The sequence below is a fragment of the Antrostomus carolinensis genome, unplaced genomic scaffold, assembly GCF_000700745.2.
Source record: "Antrostomus carolinensis isolate BGI_N321 unplaced genomic scaffold, ASM70074v2 scaffold22216, whole genome shotgun sequence".
Classification (NCBI taxonomy): Eukaryota; Metazoa; Chordata; class Aves; order Caprimulgiformes; family Caprimulgidae; genus Antrostomus; species Antrostomus carolinensis.
Genome location: NW_010322779.1, coordinates 1 through 27,484, shown reverse-complemented (window position 1 = coordinate 27,484; position 27,484 = coordinate 1). Strand labels below are relative to the sequence as shown.

The following is a 27,484-nucleotide window of genomic DNA, read 5'->3' as shown; positions in this document are numbered from 1 at the left end:
CCAGCCTGTCAAGGTCCCTCTGGATGGCAGAAGATAAGAAAGGAAGAAGGAAAAAAAAAATAATAAGAAAGGAAGAAGGAAAAAATGGACTGGGACAGGATCTTCATCTCAGAGACACTGAACACAGCACCTGCAATCATAACTCAGAAAGCAAACACCTTGTGAGCAGTGGTTCCATTTTATTTTCCAGACCTTGTGTTCATCTCAGATTTCTACCCCATTCATTGCTATCCATGTGCAATCTTGCATCGTGTGGATCTAATGTCCAAGTGACACTGTGGGCCTTTATTGAAATATGTTTGCTATGTCCTCTCTGGCATTCCAGGGAGCGCTTGGTGTTCACCAGTACATGGTCATCGGTAGCACAGAGCTGGCTATCTCTGTACTCTTTCTCCAAAAACTAGCTGAGACAGTGTTTTCCATTTCAAGCATTGCAGCTGGGATAAGCTAGACAGAAAGAATAAGAAGAGAAGCACCTATCCCCAGATGGCTAGGAGGCTACAGATGAAGCTGCTTTGATTACAATCACTAAATATACTTTGGTTTTTCATATGAAATACCAAAAGGAAGCTGTTGGAGACCCCTGAGTTGCTTGGGTGTGTTCATGCTCCTCTTACTACCCAGAATTACAAGCTCTAAAAGGCTGCCAGTGAAATCCAGGCCCTTGTAGCCTCTTGAGAAGATTTTTTTTTTCTATAAAGCTGCAAAACCGTGAGCAAATAGCCTTGTATGATAACTCAGAGGTAGACGCGCAGGGGAAGTTGCTGGAGAAGTCTTGGGGAATTAGGAAGAATTAGTCTCGTATTAGAAAGCTTGTTTCTCAGTCTGGTTTGCCTGGAAGCTGAAGCACCCATGGTGTGTCCTTCCCATCTCCCAGCACAGCAGCAGCTGTGTTACGGACGCAGAATTGCCTAGATTGGAAAAGACCTTTATGATCATCGAGTCCAATCATCAGTCACAGTCTGGAGCATGAGCAAGCCATGGGAGGTTTATGTCGGCTTCTTAGGCAGTTCGCTGGTTGGACTTGGTGGCTGCGGTTGATCAGTCTTGGTCTGGCTTGCAGGAGGGGGCCAGGTGGTCTTTTGATGAAGATGGCTGAAAATGAGAAATGTTTAATGTAGTTTGGAAGAAGGACACTGAGGATAACATGAAGACAACACTGATTATTTAGGACATAAAAAGCAGAGGCCAAGGATCTGGTGTGGCTAGTGGTTTGTAGTGGCCATCTGGTTTGTCTCAAAATGCTTTTCATAACTTTGACATCATGGTTTGCAAACGTCTACTTTGTACATAACTAAAAAGCTGCTGGCAGATCTTCAGGTCGAGTTAAGGTGATCAGCTAAGACAGTGACACTGAGGTCTCAAAGTGCCCTTTCAGCAGATATATTTAAGACAGGGCTCTGTTAAACACAAGGCATTTAAGAGGTTTGGGGGAAATTCTTAAGATTCTGAAGGTCCAAACAAAGCCACATTGCCCTGCTCTTCTTGGCTGGGACTTCACAGCATCTTGATACCACAGTATAAAAGATTCAGTGATGCTTTTCCCCTTACTTAGCCAGCTAGACAAGCCATAGAACCATAAACTCCCATCTGCCCTGAAGGAAAAAGAACATTTTAGAAAATAAAAGAGATCTCCAGAAATTCACATTGCACTTTACTGTGTGGGGTGGGAAGTCTCATGCTGTCTAGGAAGGGGTGTATTTCTCTGACATGGCCATCTGGAGGCCTCTACTAGATTATCTGGTTAAAAGTTGTCAAGCAAAAATTTTTATTAAAATAATAATAATAATAATAACAAACAAAAACCCCCCAAACAACAGGAATTTTTAGTATGTGGACTGTGAAAATCACAGACCACGGCAGTTTTGACACTTACTCCTTGTAGTTTGGGATTCCTTCAGCAGGCAGGCACTGGTCCCTGTCACATGGCGAAGCTGCAAAGGTGACAGCACACAGCCAAGCGTAAGAGGAGAGTCTGAAAACATGCCCCACGCAAGCAGCGCTGCTACATTATGATAATGCACATTTAAATGATGCAGGAACTCGGAAAATGCTGACAAGTTCATATATCAGAGGCGCTCCTTAAAGGCTACCATTATTTTTCTTCATGTCTTGTGCTTTGAGACAAAGACAGTGCTGGACCATGGTCACGTTTAGTTGGTGAACAGCATCAACTAGTAAAGATTAGGGCACCTGTTTGGGTCTGTACACTCACCTGATGGTGACACGGAGGAGAAGAGAAACTCTCCTTTTGCATGGAAGGAGACAAGCAGGGTCAAATAAATGCTGCCAAGAAATGTTTATGGCTCATGGACCAAGCTCAGAGTCCCAGACTGGGAAAGTTAATTCAGACTCCCATGGAGCTAGATGCCTTTTCTCTGATTTTCTCCCATTCACCAACATGTGAGTGGATGGGAGTCCAGGCTGATTCCTACACCAAGGAAGCAGGGAGATTACTATTCCTCTCTGCTCAGCATTGCTGTAGTCATATCTGGGTGGTGTAATGAAGGTTTGGATCCCTAGTTCAAAGCTCTGGAGAAACTGGACAGGGTCCAGCACAAGGAGCCCTGGGGCTCATAACCTGCCAGGAGAGGCTGGGGAGGGCTGAGGGAGCTGGGCTTGTTTAGCCTGGCAAAGAGGAGGCTGAGAGGCAGCCTTGCAGCACCCACTCCTTCTTCGAGGGCAATTACAAAGATGTTGGAGCCAAGGTCTTCTTGGCAGTGGCAGACAATATAACTGGGGGCAGAGGCCACATGTTGCATCTGGAGATGTTCAGACTAGATGCTGGGAAAATCTTTTTTCACAGAGGAAAAGCTCAGGAACACATTATTCAGAGAAGCTCTGGATCTCCATCCTTGGAGGCTAAAAGCACAGCTGGCTAAACCCACTGCAGATCTGATCTAGTGGGATGGTCCTACCTGGAGCAGAAGATTTGACTCCCGATCTCCAGCAGTTCCTTTCAACCAGAATTTCTACAATTCTGTGAAACCATCCTCCTGTCTGTTAGGTTTTTTTCCCCCCTGGATAAATGCCTTTCCTCTGGCCGTGGGCACAAGTCACATCCTTTGACTCCTTGTACCACAAGTCTGCATTTCAGATTCAAAGATGAGTCACATGGATACATGGAGGGCAATTACATCTTGGTTAGCATGAGAGAATCAGGTACACGTATGGGAGGCTTAACTGGTATGGCAAAAAAGATGGAAGGTGGTGGAAACTGTAAATAACATCAACAGACATCCTGGAGACTCAGGTTTCTCCAGGTAATTTAGCGCTTACCGTCCTTGCTGGAGAGGATTGGCGCTAACAGTTCTTTAGCTTCTGATAGCAAAAGGTCAACAAGATCTGAAGATGGAAGAGATGTATCTGAGACTGCGTCTGTTTTATCCTCTTCTGTTTCACTGTTGACTCTTATAAATATGGAAAGTGCCATCAATACTTCTATCATAGAATGGTCATTGAAAATCCTGGCCAGCTTTTCCTGAAGGATATTCTAAATGGAAATTCTGTGTATTCAGGGGAGATCGTATCTCAGACACTTAGGTAGCACAGGGGACTCTCTTTTAGACATACTTGCATCGTTGCCTTACAGACAGATATCAAGGCATTTATTAGAATTTCTCAAAAACATTTTCCCTTCATTATATTAGAAGTCACCATCTTGGGAACTTAAAAATTGTTTCCAATCATTCTTAGAAACCGGCTTTTTGAAAGCAGCTGGTCGTTATCAATGGGACAGTGACTTTACAATGAGTTAATCAATTAAAAACACACATAAAGCTGTGATACTTTTTCCAAGTGATAGGAGTGCAGGTTGAAGGGGAGTCCAGAAGCCTGAACTCTATCTCTGCAACCATTCATGCCGTTGAGAGTCACGCTAGCTCTTTGCTTACACTCCACCACTTTCTGTAACTGCTGATAGAGAAGGACGTGGTCCTAAAGCCAAAGAGTGACATGTGCTGGGAAAAGCAGGTGAGTCAAAACTCAGCTTCTTTGAAATGACCTGCTTAAGGGCTCTGCTAACAAGAGCAACTTAACAAGAGAAATGTTTCACCTGCTTAATCCCCCCAAAAAAGCCTGAATGGAGGCCAACACCCCCCCGATACCAATCCACCAGCAGCCTCCAGATCATCTTTCTCTCATGGTTTCACTTCCAAAGTGACAGTATGTTTAGAAACTCTGAGTAGGTTACGTGTGAATCACCTTCCCCTGAGAAAGGTCAGAAAAGGACATTTCATGTTGTTCACGATTCCCAGAAGCCATTTCCTACCTTTTCTCATCTGGTAAATGGCTGGGTGTGCTCAGGACATTGTGGACATTCTGCCATGTAAGAAAAAAAAAGAAAAAAAGAAAAAAAAAAAGGTTTCAAACTTGTAGGAATGAATATTTCCTGAGAACAAACCCCATGGGTTTTTCCTGGTGATCAGATTTAATATGACAGTAATCAGCTTCTGCTTATTCATTGCCCTTGAAGCAAATACCTCAAGGCCTTTTGCAAGTCAAGCAACATCCACAGCCCATGCAAATACACAGACACATCTAAATGATGTATTTTCATACCAACACTCAAATATATGAAACACAACATAAAAATCCTCAAAGAACAATTTTGCAGGCTGCGTTTCAATGAGCCTTGATCATCTCTCCTAGCAATCCCTGGTTTCTGAGTTGTACCTGCATGTGGAAGCTCTCATTACCACGCACGGTTAGTGAATTCTCAAACACTACTGAGGGCTGCATAAAAAAGGAAGATATTTTGTTCCAATGGTCAAAATCCTGTGATGTTTGACTCAGGAGCCAAGTCAAACTCATTTCTAAAGTCCAGTCCCAAACTGGACGCAGTGCTGCAGGTCTAGAGGCATTTTAATTCTTCCTTCTCTGAAGGAGAGGACACAGCATCTACAATACTTTGCATTCCTATTGATTTCAAGAGCTCTTGGGACAGGCTACTGGTGGCTGCAGCAGATACACTGAATCCGAGAGATCCTCTGCTGGCCACTTTACTAATTACACAAGCTTGTGTTCTCAATAGAGGGAGTGAAGTGGAGGAACAGTCAATTAAAAGACTAAAGCAATTATGTGAGCCTACAAAAAAGCTGGGGAGGGACTTTGGCCAAGGGCAGGGAGTGACAGGACAAGGGGTGATGGCTTGAAAGTGGCAAAGGGGAGATGGAGATGAGATGTGAGGAAGAAATTTTTTGGTGTGAAGGTGGTGAGACAGTGTCCCAGGTTGTCCAGAGAAGCTGTGGCTGCTCCTCCCTGGAAGTGTTTGTGGCCAGGTTGGATGAGGCTTTGAGCAACCTGGTCTAGTGGAAGGTGTCCCTGCTGCTGGCAGGGGGGTTGGGACTGGATGAGCTTTAAGGTCCCTTCCAACCCAGATCACTCTATCATTCATTCTATGTGTGCAGTTTTGCAGGGAATTTGGGGGGAAGAAAAAAAAAAAAAAAGCACTGGAAAAGCCAAACCAGTCTTTGAGTTCACATCTGTTGTGTAGAGAACCAGCCATCCAGTTATACGAAGGGAAGGTTAAAACACATTATGTTGAAAATCATGTCCAACAGAGTTCCTGGAACAGCCTCAACCAGAGCATCACGGGAGAACCAGTGAACCAGAGACAGCAGAGCCACCAGGAAAAACCTGCACCAGGGTGTTTACATAGCTCGTAGGTGTAGGAGTAAATAGGAGTTCATTCCCTAGTTTCTCCCAACCAACAGACAGTGCCTTTTTAGAATGCGATAGAATTAAATAATGGACCAGGAAGTTATTTGGACTTGCAAAAATCAAGGTAAAAGGCCACAGTGATGCCACCAGCACTGGGGATGGTTCAGCACTTCACCTGCACAAACAGGAGCAGTTTCCTGTTGCAGATCTCCAGGCGCTTCCGTGAGACTTCTGATTTTCGTAACTGGCTGTCAGCCAGGGACAACTGTCTTTTCAGTTCCAGGATGTCCTCCTGAGATGGGGCCAGAAGAAGGAGAGAAAGGTGAGGATGATGCTCCAAGCCTTGGCTTTTGGAAACATCAAGTTATGACATTTGCTACAAACAGAAAAGCACCATCCTTTTGGAATGGACAGCAGAAATGATACAGATTTTGACGTCGACCCAGCAATCGTGCTGGCCTTGTGGTCATCCACAGCACATGATGTGTGTGCTACGTTCATGTTCTCCTGTATAAACAGAAGAGAGGGAACCCACAGAAGAAGGGTCAGGGGGGTTGTGGGTTTTTTCCCAGGCTGAGGGGCTGCATTACCTCTATTTCAGAGATGTGTTTTGCTTTCTTCCCTGCCAACTGCATCTTCAGTTCTGCAATTTCAGCTTCCAGCAAGTGGATCACTTCCTCATAGTCCTGCTCCGCGCTGTGAGCCTGTCTCTGCACCACCTCTGCCATCTGCAGCTTGCTGTGCAGTGTCCGGTTCTCGGAGAGGAAGCCCAGGGCTTTCTGGAAGCAGCGAGAAGTTCTGGTCAATGCACCACATTCCCCTCAGCTGCCAACCACCAAAACCACCCCGAGGTCCCCAGCAATGTCTTCACTCACCTGGTTCAGTCTCTGAAGCTCATCTTCCATTGACTTCTTGCTGTTCTCCACCTCTTTCAGGAGAGTCTAGGGAAAATATTTTCACTGGCTTAGAAGCAACAAGCAATAGGACATTCTCTAGAAGATGCCCTGGTCTTGTAGCCCCTACCCACCAGAATATTTTACAGAAGCAGTTGGTGCACTTTCCCCCACTACAGTGATTTTTGGGCTGTGACCTGCAAGCCTGCAGAGATCCACCTGGACACCACCGTGGTGTTAACAGCCACGCCAGCTAGGTCAGGCTGGGAGGACAGGCAATGCTTCTGTTCTACATGGACTTGGATTCTTTGTGAGAGGCGTTTTTGCATTTTTCAATCTATTTACTCACTACTAAAAAGAGACTGCATACTTTCGATACAAATAAAGTTTCACTTGAGGTTGAGAGCAAGGAAGAGGCAATTAAGGAGAGCCGAGGGTGGGAGTTCCCTTTGTAACGAGGAATGCACAGAATGCAAACTGGTGACTTCTTAAGAGGGACAGGCTACACCATTACCCTTGCCTACAACTACAACCAGCTACAGCAGAAGGCACCAGCAAAGAAATCTGCTCAGAGGAGAGGTTCCACCTTTAGCCTTCGGACTTCTTGCCGCAGATCCGTCATTTCCAGCTGCAGCTGCTCCAGCTCCTCGTTGCCATTACAGTTGAGGGAGTCGAAGGTCTGCAAGGCAGAGGGACAGACAGCGTCATGCACCACTTCTGTTTTACCAAAAACATGGGGCTATGTGACAGGCAGATTGCTTTCCATACCCAGAATAACGAATCAAAATCACTTTGAGAAGGAGCCAGCATTTTATGCGACAGATCAAAAGGCACATTAAAGAATTCAGCTGCAGGTTTGGTTTTTCACCTCGCAGCTTCACTCTCTGATCCCCGATACAGCTGGAAGAGCTGCTCTATAGTGAATTTTCATTTTGTGAGCCAGGTGAAATTAGTTGGAATTGATTAATTATGGCTAATTTTCCTTCTGCATCACTGCCAGGCTGCATCCTTCATATCACCCCTATATATATATATAGTTATTTCCTTATTAAAAATGAGAAGTTTAAAGTCTTTTAGAGAATTTCCTATAATCAAAATGACTAATGCATAGTTCTGCCTTCTCTTTATAACACCAGAACAACCAGAAAATGGTAATTTAGCTTTTCCTTCCTCAGAATTTCATGGATTTCACGTAGAAGATTCATGGATTCAATGTAGAAGAGCACTGGAGTGACTGACCGGAGAGTGAAAAGCCGATGTATCCAGCAAAGTGGCCACTTCGTGCTGTGTGAAGAGCATGGAGTTGGAATCCAGGCCAGCCTCGTCCAGCTCCTCCTGCATCAGATCCCTGAGTGCCTGGAGAAGATCTGTGAGAAACAATCAGTTTTTACCAGGCTAAAAGAGAAAAGCGCTGTGTGTTAGGAGAAAATGCCACCAACTTTGAGGACATCCACTGACTGCCAAGCAGAGTGGGTTTCGAGATGCCAAACAGTCTTCTCAACGCTCCTGGGTTCCTCAGCAATCCCATCAAGCTTAAATAACTTGTTGACAATCTTTACCAGACTCCTGTTTCTTATCCAGTGGAAAAAAAATTAAAGTTTTAAAAACCCCAGATATTTTCACAGCAGAGTTTTCACGATTGTGGTTCATTGTGATCCTCTGAGTTTTAAGATGTTAAGCCAAACCCGCATTTCTCTGACAAAGGGCACCCCCCTGCCTGCTGGCATTTCACATGGTGCTGATTTAAACAAAAAACTACTCAAAGACTTCAGCACTTCGAAAAGGTGCTGGTGAGTCTGAAAATCCACATTCATTTTGCTTTCAGACATGGAGGAAAGCCCAGTGCGAGGGGCTGTGTGGGACAGACGGGAGGGGAGGTGACACCAGGGTCCCAGCTCCTCCAGTCTTCAGCCCCTGGGCTGTAAGAGGAGCATCTTTGCTGCCAGCACATTTGCCCCTAATCATCCTTATTTCTGTTGCCACAAACTATGAAGCCAATTGCACAGTTCTGTATCCCATCGCTTGCTCTGCACAAAAACATCCATCCAAGAGGCGTTGGGCTTTGCAAGACTGTTGTCTCTGGTGGGGACATTGCTGATGGCTTTGAATTTTTGTGCAAAAACTTCTGGGGAGCAGACCCTGTGGGCCAGGTAAGCTCTGGCAGGTCACAGAAAGCAGAGCAGGCTTTTATTTTCTGCACATCCTCTGGCCAGGTCTTCCTAGGAAAGTTGGAGTGTGAAGGAAAGCGAGTCCTTGCACCAACATTCCTTTCTTCTAATCTTACATCTGCTTCTACCAAGTGCTTTCTTTCGCATTTGCAACTTTATTTTAAACTGTTTTGAGGCTCCATCAATGCCCAGGCAGGTATCTTACCTGCCCCCTTTCTTCAGGAGCTTTTCTCCTTTCTTAGCTGCCAGCAAAGCCACACAGAAATGAACAAGCCTGTCACCCGCAGAGCTGCCCGCTCACCTCCATAGGCCACCGTCCCCTGCGAGTCTGTGGTCAAGCTTTGCCGTAACTGCCTCTTCTTCTCCTCGCTCACATCCAGACCAAGATACTGCAGAACCTTGAGTAGAAACAATGGACCTTTAAAAAGAAAAATACTGGGAAAGCTACTATTTGAAATAGATGCTGGGGAGACACTTGGTGCTGGGTTTTCTCCTGGAAATGACTCTCCAGGCAGCATCTCCCAAAGGAACAGGCTTGGGCTGGATTTCCAGTCTCTCCTTTCCTACAAGTGTACCGAAATGTCTGTTCCTGAAGAGAGGGACATGTTCACAAGAACATTTTATACAGACTACAAGCAGATTTGCAGCTATGACAAACTGCCAGGAGCTTTAGGAAAAGCTGGTGGAGATGTAGCAAGGCCCAGCTGCCAAGAGCTCCCCCTCTCCTCCTTCTCTTACTGCTCAGGAATTGTGTTTGGAACTGAGAAGATAAAACCTATTCACAGAGTATTTCCCGTGGCAACAGGAGACATTCAAACATTTTGCTTCTCCACTGCACTTTTTGCCCTCTCATTATGCTGGATGCCCTGTCTTCTGCTGATATTTATCAATTCAACCCCCAGGGCACCACACAGAAGCAGATAAACCTGTGCAAACCCCACTTCACTGCTGGCGCCTGCAAGGAAAAGCTTTTCAAAGACAAAGTCAAGCTCAGCAGAGTCTGGGAAAGAGCCAAGTTAAACACTCCCCTGTCCCAGGCTGCTCCCGTGTCTCCTGCTCATGCATGAGCAGCATCTCCTGCATGGTCCCCTGCAAAGGGGCTGGAGATGAATCCTTGCTCCTATTTCTGTCACCAGCAAGCCCATGGGACCCATCTGCTCTCACATGCTGCCTGCGAGGCCCGTTTGAGTCCCACCTCCCACTCCTCTGCTCCCCGCTCCTGCTCCAGGCAGTGCTGGTGGCTCCTGGGCTTTGGGATGCCCTGATCCTCAGTCTGCAGATGTTGGCATCTGGCATGGGCCACCCCAAAACCATCTTAAATGTGTGTGGTTGGTGTGCATCTCCTGAGCTTAGCACTGCTGCGGCTGCCTGCTCCCAACACTGGTGTTTAAAAGGGGAAGCCAAGTGTCCCCACTCCTCCCACCAAAGAGAAGCTGCTTTTATACCCGTGACGAGCAGAGGTCGCTGTGAAAAATGCAACCCTAAATCTCACTTCAGGAGAATTCCTGGGAGAAACGTTCCTGTTTGTGTGCTGCCCACCTGAGAGGCGAGAGCAGCAGAAGGGCCAGCGCTGCGTCTGCCATCAGGTGGAGGCTGATGTTCGTCCCACCAGGGCCCCCCTGGAGCCCCCCAAGCCCTGCAGAAGGGGCTGCCTTCCCACAGCCCCCCCTCAAATGCCAGCTGTACCCATGAGGGGGACATGTACTCCAAAGCCAAACTGGGAGCATGGCTCTCCAGGGACACTCTGCCCTTCACTGGGGTCTCAGTGAGCAACTGGGCAGCTCCACTCCCTGCCCTTTGCTGGTCCCTATGGAGAGTATCTTCCATAAATGATGAAAGGAGCAGCGGTTCTGGCTGGATCCTCGGTGAGATCTCTTGTATTTCAGCCTTCCCTCGCCCGCACCAGGCTGCCTGAGGTCACCCCAGCAGCAACAGCAGCACCAGAAAGTTTGGAGGGCATCTGCCTGCACCTGAGTCAAATGTGTGACATCCAAGAGTTGTGTAACTGCCAGGAGGAGACTTCTGGAGCTCCCTGGAGCATTGAGAAATAGCAAAGATGAGCCAAGGTGTGTTTAAAAGCCCCTTTGGACACAATCAGGATGTTTCATTGTCTCCCATTTTACCTTTAGAGGTTGGACCCAACCTCCAGCAAACTCAACTGAAGAGCTGAGATACTTTTTCTTTTCCAGACTCTTGGCAATAAATACAGTTTGGTGGCCGACTCTTATCATAGAATCCCAGACTGGTTTGGGTTGGAAGGGACCTTAAAGCTCCTCCAGTTCCAACCCCCCTGCCAGCAGCAGGGACACCTTCCACTAGACCAGGTTGCTCAAAGCCTCATCCAGCCTGGCCTTCAACACTTCCAGGGAGGAGCAGCCACAGCTTCTCTGGGCAACCTGGGACACTGTCTCACCACCCTCACACCAAAGAATTTCTTCCTCACATCTCATCTCCATCTCCCCTCTGCCAGTTTCAAGCCATCACCCTTTGTTCTATCTACTACTACTTGCCTTTGTCCAAAGTCCCTTTCCAGCTTTCTTGTAGGCACCTTCAGGTACTAGAAGGCCACTATATCTCAAAAACCAGATTATTTAATTGTACCACGTGAGCAGTGTGATGCTAACAAGGAAAACCATGTCCTGAGCACCACGGCTGGCTCTGTACTCCACATCACCTGGGCTATTGCTGTTCCCAACACAGCCTGATCACTATCTCAGAGAAGGGGAATTAGGCTGGAGCAGGCTGGTTGGTGAAGGGTGGTGTGGTGTAGATCAGAACACTGCTCAAGTGCTACAGCTTTATTGTGTGCAAACAGGCAGGTTGGTTCTCAGACTATTTCTATTCAGGCTTGCATTTTTTAATCCCTCCAAAAAACAGACAGAGTGACCTACATGTTAGTACCTGGCCCAGTCATCCCATGCCCGAGTGCAACACTGGTGCAGGAATCAAAGCTGAAATGTCTCGATCGGTTCTTTCACAGAAAAACCATACAAGGAGACCATTCACAGAAACTTATTGTGTTTGCCAATAACGTGGGAGCTGGAAATGAGGAGGTGTCACAGCAGTGGACTATTTCTGCATCATACACCTTGGGAGAGAATTGAGAGGACATCTCGCTTTAGGGAGAGGGACCCCACAAAGGGCCACAAAGATGATGAGGGGCCTGGAGTATCTCCCATATGAGGAGAGGCTGAGAGAGCTGGGACTGTTCAGCCTGGAGAAGAGCAGCCTGAGAGGGGATCTGATCAATGTCTATAAAGATCTGAAATGTGGGGGCCAAATGGATGGGGCCAGGCTCTTCTCGGTGGTGCCCAGTGACAGGACAAGGGGCAATGGGCACAAACTGGGACAGAGGAAGCTCCATCTGAAAATGAGGAGAAACTTCTTTGCTGTGAGGGTGCCGGAGCCCTGGGACAGGCTGCCCAGAGAGGGTGTGGAGTCTCCATCTCTGGAGATGTTCAAACCCACCTGGACACTTTCCTGTGCAACCTGGTGTAAGGAACCTGCTCTGGCAGGGGGGCTGGACTGGATGATCTCCTGAGGTCCCTTCCAACCCCACCAGTCTGGGATTCGGTGTGACCCGTTCCACTTACCAGTTCCAGTTTCTCATCCTTGAGCCTGATATGGGGATCCAGCGCTACTTTTGGTTTGGTGCCTGAAGCTGCTTTATGATTAGATTCCGAAGCAGGTGCTGAAAAACCAAAAATAAAACTTAATGGAAGAGCACATGAGTAGAGGAAAGAGGTGCCTGCAAAGCAAAACTCAGAACTCTTGTTGCATGAAATACAATGTTTGTGCAGCAGGCCAAAATTCAAAGACTGGGATTTACTAAATCAAGTCCTGGAAGGTTCAACTAGGCCATTGTTGAGCAGATTGAATATCAGGGCAAACCCTTACTGAGCCTGGGCTTCTGCATGGCTTAAAACAGGATGTTTCATCCAAGGATCCAGGACTGTGTCTGGCTGGCAGCCAAACACCAGGCAGCCGCTCGCTCACCCTCCCCTGCCCAGGGAACAGGGGAGAGAATTGGAGGGGTAAAGGTAAGGAGACTTGTAGGTTGAGATAAAAACAATTTAATAATTGAAATGAAATAAAAATTATTATTATTATTATTATTGGAATAATAGAATATACAGATGAGTGATGCACAGTGCAATTGCTCACCACCCACTGACTGATGCCCAGCCCGTTCCTGGCTAGTGATCCCAGAGGGGAGAAAATCCTAAAACCCCAATCCCAGAAGAGAACCAGCCAACACCCATCTATATACTGAGCATGATGTTACATGCTAAGGAATAATCCATTGGCCAATTTGGGTCTGTTGCTCTTGCTATGCGCCCCGTGCTCCAGCTTATTCTGCACCTGCACCCTATGAAAGTGTATAAAGTTGAGGAGTCTTTGATTTCTTAGCAACAACTAAACACATCAGTATGTTATCAACATTCTTCTCATACCAATCCCATACTGAATCCAAAACACAGCGCTACTCTAGCTACTGAGGAGAAAATTAGCTCTAGCGCAGCCGAAACCAGGACAGACTGGAAAAAAAGAGCACTTTGGAAATTTCCAGTCACAAGTTTTTGTGGAGTCTTGGGATCTGTAGCTATGGTGATCTGTGAAAAAAGAAAAAATTCAATCTGCCTGGATCTTGTCCTCTTTAATTGATTAAGCAAAATTGAAACCCAACGTTTTATAAAATGCAGCCTTGGCTTTCACAACAGCCATGGAAAAGAGAATCGACTGATTAAAAGTGATGTGGAAAAACACCGGTGCAAGACTTTTTCCCTCCCCAAGACAGCAAAAAGCCTTGAACCTTTTTCCTTCAGCTGGACAGGCAGGTTTTTTGGGCAGAAGGAGCCACATGCGTTGCGAGGCAGACACAGAGGGAGAAAGAGGCAGAAATGGCAGCTGCTTTGCTGGTGAAAAGCTGTCATGAGATCAGAAGAGCCAACTGGATGCTCACCACCAGCACTGCCTTCACAGCTACACAGGTACAGAGCACCAGCCCTGCCACCCGTGCTCCTCCATCCCTGGAGGAACCCCACCTTTCCCAGGACAATTGACCCTTGTCTATAAGAAACTGTGTCATTCCCTGGGAAAAGAGCTGCAGAAGGTGTTACCTGCTCGGAGGGTTCCTGCCAGACTCCAGAAAGGTGCAGGGCTGCTGCTGCCTGCCCCTGCTCACCCCTCATCAGCCCAGGTCAGTGAAAAAATTCCTTCTCCTGCCAATGACACAAGATTTCCCCAGGAAGCAATTTCTTTCACCTGCCTGGGATCTGATTAACATGATGGGAAGCTCCGTCTTGCTGAGTAACACCTCTTCATAGCAACATAGAAAGGTTTGGGTTGGAAGGGACCTGAAAGCTCATCCAGTCCCAACCCCCCTGCCAGCAGCAGGGACACCTTCCACTAGACCAGGTTGCTCAAAGCCTCATCCAACCTGGCCGAGAACACTTCCAGGGAGGAGCAGCCACAGCTTCTCTGGGCAACCTGGGACACTGTCTCACCACCCTCACACCAAAGAATTTCTTCCTCACATCTCAGCTCCATCTCCCCTCTGCCAGTTTCAAGCCATCACCCCTTGTTCTGTCACTCCCTGCCCTTGGCCAAAGTCCTTCCTCAGCTTTCTTGTAGGCTTCTCCTGAACCTCTTGAGCACTTCTCACCGCACCCTCCTTGACTGTTGGGGCAGAGACCAGGCACAAGGAGAAGGCAGCGAGAAGCAGTGGAAGTGCTGCACAGGTGTAATCCTCCTAATCCAGGCATTCGTCTGCTCTACTAATGCCAGCAGCTGGGAAGCAAGAGGTAATAAATGGGCTTGCTGGATTGGCCACCAACAATTTAGATCATTGGAACAGGTTGCCCAGAGAGGTAGTGGAGGCCCCATCCCTGGACATATTCAAGGTCAGGCTTGATGAGGCTCTGAGCCCCCTGCTCTAGTGAAGATGTCCTTGCTCACCGCAGGGGGGTTGGACTAGATGACCTTTGAAGGTCCCTTCCAACCCAATATGTTCATGGATTCTATGAATTTACTCTCCAAATTCAAGGGCAGAGCTGTTAACCTTCGACGCATAGCTGACCAGGATTAGCTCCACATGGCCTTGCTGTCAGCTCTGGACATGGAGATATCCAGGGCATCCATCAGGCACCCACAGAGAGGCAGTCACTGGCCCAAGCTCCAAGCCTGGGCGCTGTTCTTTCAAAGCCAGTTTTCTGTTTTCGTGGATGACAACACTGGCACAAAACCTCCTCAGCATTTCACATGAAAAACAAACCCAAGTGTAATAAAAACTCCTGGCTAAGTCAGGAGGCGATGAGGTCATTGCTGTTTGCTGGATTGGCTACATGACCCAGGGCTTTGCTCCCCATCACCGGGAGCTCTGGCTGGTGGTGGTGGCCACCTAAGAGCCTACCTGAAATCAAGGCTTTGGGATTCTCAGGGCAGGGAGGACAGACCAAGGGCAGTCCCTGTCCCAGGGTCTCTGTGGTGCAGAGCATGGAAGGTGAAGGCTGCTGAGCCAGGCACCCCTGGGAGCAGAGCGCTGACGCACGCCCAGCTCAGCACTGTCTGCTCCCTGTCTGTCCCACTAATTCAGGTGCAGACTAAACACCATTTACCTGGCAGTGCTCACTCAGCTTCCCAGATGGAAATTACAACACTGCACAGGGATTCACAAGCGGTGCCAGTGCCTCGGCAGCACGTGGGGAGAGAAGGACCATCTGACTTGCAGCTGTGAGACTTGGGACTCTCTAGAGAAAGCCCAGTTTTTCCTCTGAGCAGAAGGAACGTTCACATCACAGGGATATTGGCCTTCCAGTACCTGAAGGGGCTCCAGGAAGGCTGGGGAGGGACTTTGGCCAAGGGCAGGGAGTGACAGAACAAGGGGTGATGGCTTGAAAGTGGCAGAGGGGAGATGGAGCTGAGATGTGAGGAAGAAATTCTGGGACACTGGCCCAGGTTGTCCAGAGAAGCTGTGGATGCCCCCTTCCTGGAAGTGTTCTCGGCCAGGTTGGATGAGGCTTTGAGCAACCTGGTCTAGTGGAAGGTGTCCCTGCTGATGGCAGGGGGGTTGGAACTGGATGAGCTTTAAGGTCCCTTCCAACCCAAACCAGTCTGGGATTTCATGATTTGGAGTATCTTGCTGGAGTTCATCTCCCTGGACACTGGATCCTGGGGGTTATTGAGGTTTCCTGTGATTCTTAAGGGACCTGTGAAGCTACAGGGTGATTTGAGTTCATCCCCTGTTGCTGCCATCCTATCAGTAGGTCTCTCCCACAAAAGTTAAGAGCTCAGTACAGGACTTGGAGCATGGAGAGTAAACACAGCATGGAAAAGTAAGGAGAAAGTGAAGCTTAGATGTAGAGAGAAACGTGACAATCACATCAGATGTAGAGAGAAACGTGACAATCACATCATGAGCAATTTCCCAATTTGACCAACTGAGGGCATCCTTAATGCCTGTAGAATGCCCAGCATTGCCATGAACATTACAACCAGCATTAACTTACTTTCTATACTGTCTCCAAGGGCCACCCGTTCCCATCAGAAGGGAACGTTGCCTGCAACGAGACCTGCTGGATGCAAGTCTGACGTGATCTTTGCACGTGGGCAAAGACCCTGCTGCAAATGAAACACGGGCTGAGAATGGAAGAAGTTGTCTCCTATGAATATCTTCTGAATTTCTCAGTAAATAATTTTGCTACTATGGGCAAATATGGACATAATTATTACCCACTGATTAAGCCAAGCTGCTACCTCCCCTCTTCTCCTAGTAGGCTGAGTCTTCATTATCACACCATTAGATTCCACCACAGCAGTATAAAAAAAAATGATCAAAATTAATTTCCTCATTCTCAGCTCCAAGGAACCAAGGTTTGGTTTGTCACCCACATGAAGAAAACAATCCAGCAGGACTCTTACCTGAGACAGTAAGCTCTGGTGGGCAATTGTCCGGTGACATAGAAGGCACAGGAAAATTATTTTCATGTCTATTCTAGAAAAAGAAGACAAAACGGCACAGACAGTCGCTAAGCAGATTCTGGAGGTGTAAATAAAGAGCAGAAGAGGGAGGAATTCAAGAGAGAGCAACCCATCTGGCCCATAAAGAGCAAAGGCACCTCTTCATGGGCCAAAAGAGACTCCAGGGGTTTCTCCAGAGGTGCTTGGCACAGGCACATTCCTGAGCCATCTCAAAATCTCTGGTCACACACAGAAAACCAAATTTGTCATTACTGTCATGGAGAGCTGAGGATAAATTTGTCCTTGCATGCTTTCTCCATAGAGGTGCTCCCTAAAGCTCTCCATCCAACCCACCAGTGAGGTCCTGAGTCTGACCACAGCCAGTTGTGTTATTTACCCAAAACTCATAATTATCACAATGAACATGACCATTGCCCACTCTTTCTTAAGTGCCAGGTCCCAGCTGAAAGCACAAGAGGGAAAAACAGAGTCACAGGGTAGATAAGTTGAGCACCACTAAGACAGTGATTCCACAGCTGGGGAAGATGCAGAGAGGGCCACAGGACTGGTGCTGAGGACACGCAGACAGGTAGCACGGGCACCTGAGCACGCTTTACCTAATGTGGAAGCCTGGACCTCATTAAAAATTTCATCTTTTAGCAGCAAAGTGAGGAAATTCATTCCCGTCAGCAGTGTCATTTCAGGTACACAACACACCACAAGCACACCTTCTGCTGGGTGACAAAGGAGCTAACTGTACTGCTCAGCTATATGGATACGGGCTAAGGTTGACATTCATGAGCACGTCTCCAGCCTGGTACACCCAAAGGCAACGTGTATGTATCATTCTTGCAAGTCTATGTCTCCACAGGGTCTGGAAAGAAAGATCTTCTGTGAATGATGCTTGTGTGAAAGGAACCTCCACAGCCATCCTTTTCTAAAGGAAGTTTATGTGGAAGAGGGCAGAAGATACACCCAGCATTACACCAGTCCAGGAGAGGAGCGACAAGTACACAGAATCCAGCCACAGATCTGAATTATCATGAGGGTTGTGTGGTTAGACCTTGTCTCCCCACGCACAGCTCGAGCACTTGTCTCTGCAAACACACCACGGAGCGAGGCTTGACAGGAGGAATGAGCCTGGCTTATCATTAGATGAGTGAAGAACAGAAACGGGCTGCTTAGGAATGCTGTGGATTCATCCTCATCAGAAGTCTTTGAGAACAAAGAGTTGTTCCTGCCTTTGGGTAGGAGACTAGATCAAACTGACTCCTCAGATCCCTTCCAGCTCTATGACTGGTATTGAATGAGATGCGGGTTGCTATCTGCAGAAGGGTTTTGGTTTTTTTTAAAACCTGAGACTCCTGAAACAGGTCTGAATGCAGGCCCTGGAGATGAAACTCCTCTCATTACCTCCACAGATCCTTCACTGTCTCAAACCCAAGACAGAAGAAACAATATTTCAGCTTTCAAACACCTGGCTGTAAAACAGGGCTACATACAACAGCATTGCAGACTTTCCATCACCCAGAAGGACTACCATGGAGTCCCTAAAGAAGAGGTTTTCTGATCAAAAAAAGAACCCAGGACTGATGTCTGTGATCTTAGATATGAACTTCAACCTACCTCTGGGGACCTCACATGGACCTTGAGTCTGCAGGAACTCAGACCGTTTCCCACAGCCTTTGGAGGCGGTGACGGGGTGTTGTTATGAACTGACAGTCCAGGATGGATCCGTCCCCTTCCAGGAACAAAGGCCACTTCTGTGTTTCCCTCGTGTCTTAAACAAACAACAAATACAGAACAATTCATTAACAAAAACCAAAAGCACAACTGAAATCTGCAGAATGTCCGTGCCCATGGTTCTTTCTCTGGGATAAGCTCACTTAAGCCCATGGAGCCTGCACCAGTGTAGCTGGATCTCCACCAGCTGGGTTGCCTGTTTGAATTTCAGTTCTGTTGCAGAACTCTGCTGGGCAGTGATAGGAGATATTCACAAGGACCAGAACGTTGGGAAGGTCTGGATTACACTTCAGGATGATCCATGCATTCAAGATTTCCTTATACCATCACCTAGCAGGACCATCTTAAAGCATCATCGAAAACTAATAACCCTCATGCTTCTTGAAGCCAAACATTGGTACGACATGAAGGGTTTTCACCTCAGAATCAACAGCACCATGATGATGATGGGAAATATGTCACCTGCCTACCTGAATTTGGCTTTTGCAATTATTTTTCTGGCCTCTTCATGTGTGCTGCCCACCAAAGAGTCTTTATTGATAGCAATTAGTTGGTCGCCAGGTCGGAGTCGACCATCCTAAAAAAAGAAGAAGAAAGTTAGAACATGGGGAAGGGATGTCCCTTTGCCCAAAGCCTTCTCCTGCAACACAAATCCTCATTAATCCGTGCAATGCATTATTCATCTATTCTTAGAAAAGCTGCTTCAGAACAGCTACAGCTTCTAGGAGAGGTCCCCCATTGTAAAGTCACTGAGGGTCTCGACACTGGCTTACCTTGTAACAGTCACCGTCTGGCACAAGCTCTTGAACATAAATCATGGGGCCATCAGGTCTGTTAGATCCACCACCGATTGTCAGCCCTAAGCCGGAGGATTTTGCTATAGAAATGCTCTGGATTCCTGATTCAATGGAGTAGCTGCGAGGGAGAGATGTTAGCAGGTGACTCAGGGTGATCTGGTTTATTTTCCCCACGTTGCTGAACAAATTCTGCCTGGCTTGCTTTCCATGCAAGATCCTTCTAACTTCTCCCAACCTTTTCTGTCTCTGCACCTTTTCTTCCACCCAACCTTGGAAAGAGGAGGGGAGGACTCCCATTTCTCAGCAGACGTTGTTCAGCATTATGAAGATGACGGGCTTGCATAATCTCAATTGCCAGGGAATGTTCATTTGCATTTAGAAAATGCAGAAGAAACTAAAGGTTTAACCAGAATGTATTTGGCACTCCTGGTTTCCATAGCCAAAAGCATGCAGAAGATCGAGGTGGTTATTGTTCAAATCCAGTTAAACCATCAGACAGCAATTTACAGGTTGGTCAACTATTAAGCAGCCCTTAGCAACCATCAAAGTGAAGCTCAGGATGCACAGCTGACCATGTCTTAACCAAGGTTTGGACTCAAAGCCTTGCAAGATGCCCTAAGGAATGAGTCCTTAAGGACCTTGATAGCAAGACCCACCACACTGATTTACTTCTGCAGCAGTGGTACAGATGACTTGTGACTGGAGCAGTGACAAGGTTGGACCCTGCCCTCAAAGAGCTGCCTGCTAGACAGGACCCAACAGGACACAAAAGACTGGGCCATTGGCACCAGCTCCGTGCAGGGAGGGCCAGGTAGGAATTGCAGTCAGAGTCTGTGCGAGCAGAGATTTCACTGCTCACCCATGGGTTGGTGGGCAGCATTGTGACAGGGAGGTTGTGGGGAAGGATTCGGTGGGTTCTAGGGGTCAGCAAGACTTTTCCTCCTAATGTGCTGGAAGCAGCTTTTCTCCTTCTCAGGTTGTTTCCACAGCAGCCACTCAGTGCTGCAGTTTCTGGTCCTCCTTGTGTTATCTCTCCACAACTCCCTGAAAGGAGGGCGGAGAGAGGTGGGGGTGGGTCTGTTCAACCAAGGACCAAGGGACAGGACAAGAGGAAATGGGCTCCAGTTGTGGCCAGGGCAGTTGAGATGGGATGTGAGGAAGAATTTCTTTGCTGAAAGGGTTCTGAGGCATTGGAAGGGGTTGCCCAGGGCAGTGGTGGAGTCCCCATCCCTGGAGGGATTGAAGAGTCGTGAAGACACAGTGCTGAGGGACATGGGTTAGTCGGGGACTGGTCAGTGTGAGGTTATCAATTAGGCTCGATGAGCTTCAAGGGCTTTTCCAATCAAGGCAGCTCTGTGATTCTGTGATCTGATAAGTTAAGAGGTAGTGACAGCCGTGCATCCCGTGCCTCACAGTGACACCAGCACGTAACTGCCCCGTGCTCCCCAGCGATGCCATCCCCAGTGGTCAGACACCCCAGTGACAGAGCCAAACCATCAGCCTGTCCCCGGGCCAGCCAGCTGGCTCTGCAGGGGGAAGGGACTGCATTCACACAGCACACCTCAGTCTGGTGGAAAAACGTTGCTCTCTAAGAAATATTTTGGGTAAAGGATGTCACAACTGTGACATTAAACCCCTCAATTCAAATAAAAATATCAGATGCTATCGGTGATGAGACTGAATCATATCTGAGACCTGTTGCTCAATGGGGTGGCAGGACCTCAGATGACACTATGATGAGAGGCCACAGCCTGGGGACAACCTGCAGTGAGCAGAAGGAATGGCAGCCACATGCATGAAAAGACCCGTGGCCCAAATCACATCTCTGCAGCTGACCACCAATGCTCAGCTGCAACCAACACTCCATGACTTCAAACGGCTCATGCTGCTCCCAGGAGAAGACCACTGAAGCCTGGCATTGGCATGGAGACAAGTAGAGCATGGCACAGCGTGGCAGCACTGAGAGACGAGGTCACCAAACCAGGTCCCCTCTAGCCTATATCGCAGCCTGGAGCGGGTTAACAGCAGAACAAGGATGTCTAGTTTGTCCAAACCAGCTGCCAAGGAGATGAGCTGGCCTCTCCTCTGTAAGGGTCTCTCACTCCATGCAAGCAGCTTAAACCTCTGGTGCAAAATATTTGTCCTCTGCAAATCCCTAATAAAGCGCTGGTATTTAGCGAGAGGATTTACTGGTTCTGCAGTGAGGGCTGATTCTCTTTACCAGCGACTTGGCTTGTTTATGCTGGCAAAGGAAGGGAAGCTGCAAGCCCTGGGGATGACTGGTTCCGATTCCACGACTGTTAACACCCTTCGAGCTGTCCCTCTTGAGATGGGCAACCCCGAGCACCCTGAAGACGAGACTCCGCAGAAAAACAAGCTCTGCCTGTCCAAACCTCTCACCCTGTGAAATATGAAAGGGACAGATGACCACATGAAAACACAGGCTCCAGGAGATGCTCTGGAGACAAAAGGATGCGGTGTCTGGAGACAACTGCTGTTGACACCAAAGCAAAGGACGTTGGGAGTGTTTGCATGGAGAAGGCAGTGCTTATCCTATTGTTGCACGATCTCAGTGTGTCAGAAGCAGAACAATGGAAAACGTGCTCCTGAAACACCTTCTGAAAGCACCACTGGCCTCGCAGAAACACTCCACTCATGACATGGTTTATGAAGGGTCCTCTCAGCTGGCTGTAAGCCATGGCTTCTCCCTGGGTTTCAGCGGGGAGGAAGAGGAGCAGTTGCATTATTAACAGTGTTGCAAACACATTGACTGTCTCAACGGGGAAGCTTTTCAGCTCTTGGCCACAGGCTTCCCAGGAACAGTCAAGATGACTCCACGACAAGGACTTCTAGAAGATGCTGTGGTCTCCTAGCCATTATGGTGATACAATGGCATAAAAGACACAAAGGTGAACAAAGCGGTTCTTCAAACACTGGAAGTATTTACTGGATCTACCCCCTAAGAACACATTAGGCCTCTGGTGAGATCTTCATGACTGACCAAGGGCTGGGCCTCGCACGACGCATACGTACTGTGCGTGAGAGGGATGCGCCGGGTTTCCGATGAAGGGCCCGTGGGAATTGGCAGGGCTCAGCAGGAGCGGACTCTGAGAGCGTGAGGAGGAGCCCGAGGATGTGCTTTCCAGGTATCGACCTGAACAGCAAAGTCAGAGTCAGTCCAGGGAACACAAATACTCCAGCATCACCCTCCTCCCCTGCTCCACCACCGAGAGCTGACACCGTTCACCCAGCTTTTGGGGGGAAACCACGTGGTAGTTAAAGACATCGGTACATCACTCGTGGAGAGGAAACACTCAGCCTGCTCAGCACAGTTCCAGAGTAGGACTGTGACCCCTCCACCAGCCCTACACACCTCTGCCATAGGGGAAGGGTTGGCAGCCTTCTGGTGGGATGCCAAGCCAGAGGGACAGGTTCTTTCCCCACATACACATGATATGATGCACTGGCACCTGGTTCAGGTTAACCTCATGGCATCTCACTAAACATTTCCCCACTTGCAAATGAAAAATAATGATCGTTGAATGAACGATCGCTGAAATGCTTCCAAATCCATAGTAGAAAGCTGCAGATGGAGATGGGTACTGCTGGGGTTACCCACCCAGTATGTCAGTCAGAGTCTGGGCATCTAGGAAGTGGTTATGACCCCAACTCAATTGTCCCTTGCTCACCCCAAGGAGGGTGGCTTGCTGTCTCACTTCGTGCTTGCTCTGTGCAGGCAGGACTGACCACACCTGCTGCTCTGCACCTGGGGACACACCAAGTGCTTGCAATAAGGACAGCAGGACATCTCTTCCTTCAAACCTCCACGCAAACACCTACACAAATCCAATCACAACTCCTTCAAAAGAACATCGGGACAAAGAAAACGCTCTCAGCAAAGAGAGGGGCTGTTGGTTTCTCCCCAAAGTCATGCTGAGCTACTCACTGCCTCCATGAAGGATCGGCGAGCTCCGCGCTGAGCCCGTATTGCTCTGGGAGCCAAACTTCTCCAGCAGCTCAGCAAACTCTCTCCTGGAAACAAAACCATGGTATAGTCAGCTCCTGCTTAAAACTATTCCCCACCTGAATGTATGGCCAAGGTGCCTCTGATGGCATTGCCTTATGTCTGAGTCTATAGGGCTGATGCTCTCCAGCAATGGGGAGCAGATGGAACTTTCTCATGACTAAGGGTATAACCCCTGTGGTTTCAAGAGGTTGTACAAGACTTCAGGTTGATGATCAACCTCATGGCAATGCAGCTTTCCTGTGATGGGCTGGAGCTTTGTTAAGCTCCTTCCCTGCCCTGGAAAGTGTTCAGGGTGAACATGGGCAAGAGGGGCTGGGAAGGGATGAATGGATAAGCGCTGGTGCTGGGGACTGTCCTTCCTGAGAGAGGGAGGATGAACAGAGGAGTCCTGCCTTGCACCCCCCTGCATGGACCCTCCTGGGAATCAGCTGGAACAATTTCACCCTCAGCTATAAGGCTCAGAAGTTTTGCTAACACACGACACAAATTCAACAGACTGTCAGAAGGAGCTGTAACTATGTAAACATAAACCAAAAATGCTTGACCTATTTGTGACTCCTCCCAGAATAGTTAAATGCAGATTATTCTGTTTTTCTCCTCCTTTCCTAGAGAGGAAGCAGTTCCTGCTAGTTCTTGCTGGGGTAAGATGGGAGATGGCTTCTGGAGCACATGCAAAAGAAGCTGCCCCCTCTCTGAATCCCAATGGTAGGACAAGGGGCAATGGGTGTGAGCTGGAACACAGGAGGTTCTGCTTCAACTTGAGAAGAAACTTCTTTACAGTGAGGGTGACAGAGCCCTGGGACAGGCTGCCCAGGGAGGGTGTGGAGTCTCCTTCTCTGGAGACATTCAAGACCCGCCTGGACGCCGTCCTGTGTGATCTCATTTAGGTTCCTGCTCTGGCAGGGGGATTGGACTGGATGATCTTTCGAGGTCCCTTCCAATCCCTGACATCCTGTGATTCTGTGGTATCCTCTATAAACATCACAGGATAAATTCTTGGAGCATAAGACCTTAACAAAGACCTGCCCTTGTAAACTGTGTTGGGGCAGCACAGGCTTCTGTCCTCTTCCCAGCAGCTCCTGGCTGAAGATGCTGAACCAGCAGTCACATGCTAAATTTACAGGTATCAAGACCAGAAGGGCTTGTCAGTGAATTTAAGAAAAGGGAGGAATGGCAGCCCACAAACATTTAGCATGATCCCTCTGTCTTGAGGTAACCCCCCCTGCTTCCTCTCTACAAAGCAATCTCATCCACAACATCCCCTGGAAAGCTGGCTTGGTGACCAAATGCCTTCATTAATGCTTTGATTCCAGGCTGAGTCTGACCACCATATAACGACCCAAGTGTGTTGAGTCCTTGATGAGCTGTAACTACCTGTACACAACAGATGAATCGCTTGGTGACTTCCCTTTTCCCAAGTGTAACACGCCGAGTTTTTAAACCCCATTAAGAACCACCATTAACCACGTTTACCATCTCCTGCATCATCTCTGAAACCTTTCTTTGGGCTGCCACGAGCCTCTCACATCCTTTTGAATGAGGAGGCACAGAAAGGGGCTGCCACACTCAAGCATCAGCCTCCTGTGCCCATCACCGACACATTAGCTCGTTGGGCAACACAGTTCCCAGGAACGTGCTGTCCCTCTGCAGTCTTCTCACTGACCCAACCCTTCTGGGTCAATCCAACCTTTTAGCAGAGAGAAGAGCCTCAAGAATGACCAGTTTCTTACAGGTGTCATTAAACAAGGAGCCAGACAATGAGGAGAGAGCCTGAAAGTGGTGTTTCTGTGGTCGCAGTAACAACATGAGATGTCCACTTTGAAGGCACGAAGGAATCCCCATGGAAAGGTGCCTTCTTGATGCTATAGCCACAGGAGAAGCCTGGTTATGAGTGGCTAGCTCTCACACTTGACAGTCAAACAAGCTCAAGACATAAATCTGTAGGAAACCAGCCACAGCAAAGTCTTCTCGGTGAGGAGACTCCTCTTACACACAAGCAGACGTTGTGTCATCTGTGTACTTTACCGGGACAGATGTTATATATTATTGGCTAGATTAGAGCCAACAATATTAAATGATGAATGAATCATCAGCTCCTTAAGTTCCTGCTGGAAATGTTCTCAGTAATTTACATCTTCACATTAACATCCAGCTCATTAACAAACTTCAAAGACCAATAGCGGCCTTATCTAATATTGCCATCAAATATATACCTTATTCATTCCATTTAATGCTAATTTTAAATCCAAGTGTCACACAATACTTAGTGGAATACCTTGGTGAATCCCAATACTTTGCATCAACACTATTGTCCTTATCAACCCATGAGCTTAAAAAAAAAAAGACAATGACTTTGTTCAGAAACCTCACCTTCCACAAAACTGTTTTAAAATAGCATTAGACACTGAAATATAGGTAAAAGCACCGAGAGAGTTGAAGGATAATTTAGATCCTGTAGCAGTAGGACAGCAGTTTGCTGTTCTGTGGTTCCCTGGGTTAAGCCTTGGGTGGATCTCACCTTAGCAGAATTTTTCCAACTTTGCAGTAAAACCTCTGTATTTCTATAGGTGATTCACGTTCCTGTTCCACCAGCAGCTCCTGCACTGGTGACCTTATCCCTCCATGGCCTATTGCAATGGCAGGTCTAACACGCTGGAATCTAACATGTTATTTCCAGTGGTGACCAAGCCATCAGCAGCTGGGTTTTTGTTTTTGGGCTGGGTGTTTCTGTGGTCATCTATTGTTACATTTTCTTCAGATAATCATCCATCAGAGCACAGAACAGGTTATGAACTTAAAACAATGGCTAAAAAAACCTCTTAGTCAATGCAAATGCAACTAGTCCAGCAGCTCTTATGCTCTTTAAACCCAGCTAAACAATGCAAACCCAATCCCCAGTCCATGCTGTCAAGCTCTGTTATAAGCAAGGGCATGCATGACTTGGGCATTCTTTGTTGTTGCTTATTTCATGTCGTTAAGTTCATCCTCAAAGGAGTATTTATCATTATTTGCTCAGGAGCCTGAACAACGAGCTCCAAGCCCAGGGTTGCTTTGCAAGCCCAGGTCCAGCCCAGCCAATTGCTGTAGGGACGATGTGACTAAATGCAACGTCACAGGCGACTGTCCCAGCTCCTGCTTTGTTGGTCAATACTGCAAACCCTGGTTCCACCAAGGACACAAACGCATGATTAACTTGAAGCACACACTTATCCCAGCAGCAAGGAATACACTTTCTGGTGTCAATCTCCCAAGAATTAATTTTGAGCTCAGTGCTGTATTTGAAGGAATTTGCAAGCGAGCAGACGATGCCCCAACGTTGGTGATTAATGAACAAGTACACTGAAAGAATGCCAGCAGGTCTTGCTTTGTGCTTTCAGACACCAAGAGACTTCAGAAGATGTCTTTAATATTTAAAATTTGATCCTTACTAAAACATTCTGAATTGTCAGGTGCCTCCAGGACTAAAATGCCCAGCTTTATTAAAAATAAATAAATAAATAAATAAATAAATCCTGGGGTTGTATTGGGAGGAAAGTTCATTTTATCAATCCCTTCTCCAGCTCCTTTTCATTAAGATAGAGACATTTGAGATCTGGAGGATCCTTCTAACAGAGGTCAGAGCCTTCAGCCAGCCCCACAGCATGGAGTGGGATGACAGGGTTTGTCAGCAGCAGCCAGCTGTAAACCGACTTTGCTACAGATTAAGCAGCGAGGGGTCAATCTTCCTGCAGAATATTGTTGTTTTATCTCATAATACCTTTTTGTCCTGCCCTTTTGTTCTTGGGAGAGCAAAGGGTGAATCCCACATCAAAGCTTACGTGAGAGCACAGCATCTGGAAACCTCAGCTCCACACCACAGCTGGTGGAGAAAGGGGAGCCTGTGACACCAGATAAATTAAAGCTTGTCTCAAAATAAAAAGCCTGCAGGTCAGTGGGAACCGTGAGCCCAAAGCAGTGCAACAGCATCACAAAAGCAGATTTTCTCGTGCCCAGCTCGCAGCAGCTGCAGCTTTTCCACTGTCTGTCCTGGGCAGCACGTGGTGCCACTGCTGGGCTTTGCTTTTCTGTAAGTGCCCAGGGAGCGGTGACAGGCACACGTGCACCTCAGCTGCTCTGTAAAAGGACACGTGTTTTTCCTTGATGATCCTGGGAGACCCCACGCTTGCAGGAGTCAACCCCAGCACTGCCTTCCAGTTTAGCACCAAGATTGCTCAGCCTGGAGAAGAGGAGACTGAG

General features: G+C 47.8%; 1 protein-coding gene across 1 annotated transcript; it reads right to left on the bottom strand.

Moving 5' to 3' along the window:
• Positions 1–989: 989 nt before the first annotated feature.
• LOC114818672 (syntaxin-binding protein 4) lies at positions 990–23,253 on the bottom strand (the record flags this gene model as incomplete). Its single annotated transcript, XM_029085554.1, has 17 exons — positions 990–1,095; positions 1,877–1,934; positions 3,280–3,410; positions 4,271–4,320; positions 5,837–5,953; positions 6,252–6,440; positions 6,537–6,602; positions 7,141–7,233; positions 7,794–7,921; positions 9,024–9,120; positions 12,316–12,413; positions 16,643–16,715; positions 18,308–18,461; positions 18,895–19,001; positions 19,198–19,339; positions 22,255–22,375; positions 23,168–23,253. Coding segments are annotated over 17 exons (1,816 nt in total), but the record flags the coding sequence as incomplete, so codon positions are not given.
• Between the last annotated feature and the right edge of the window lie 4,231 nt (positions 23,254–27,484).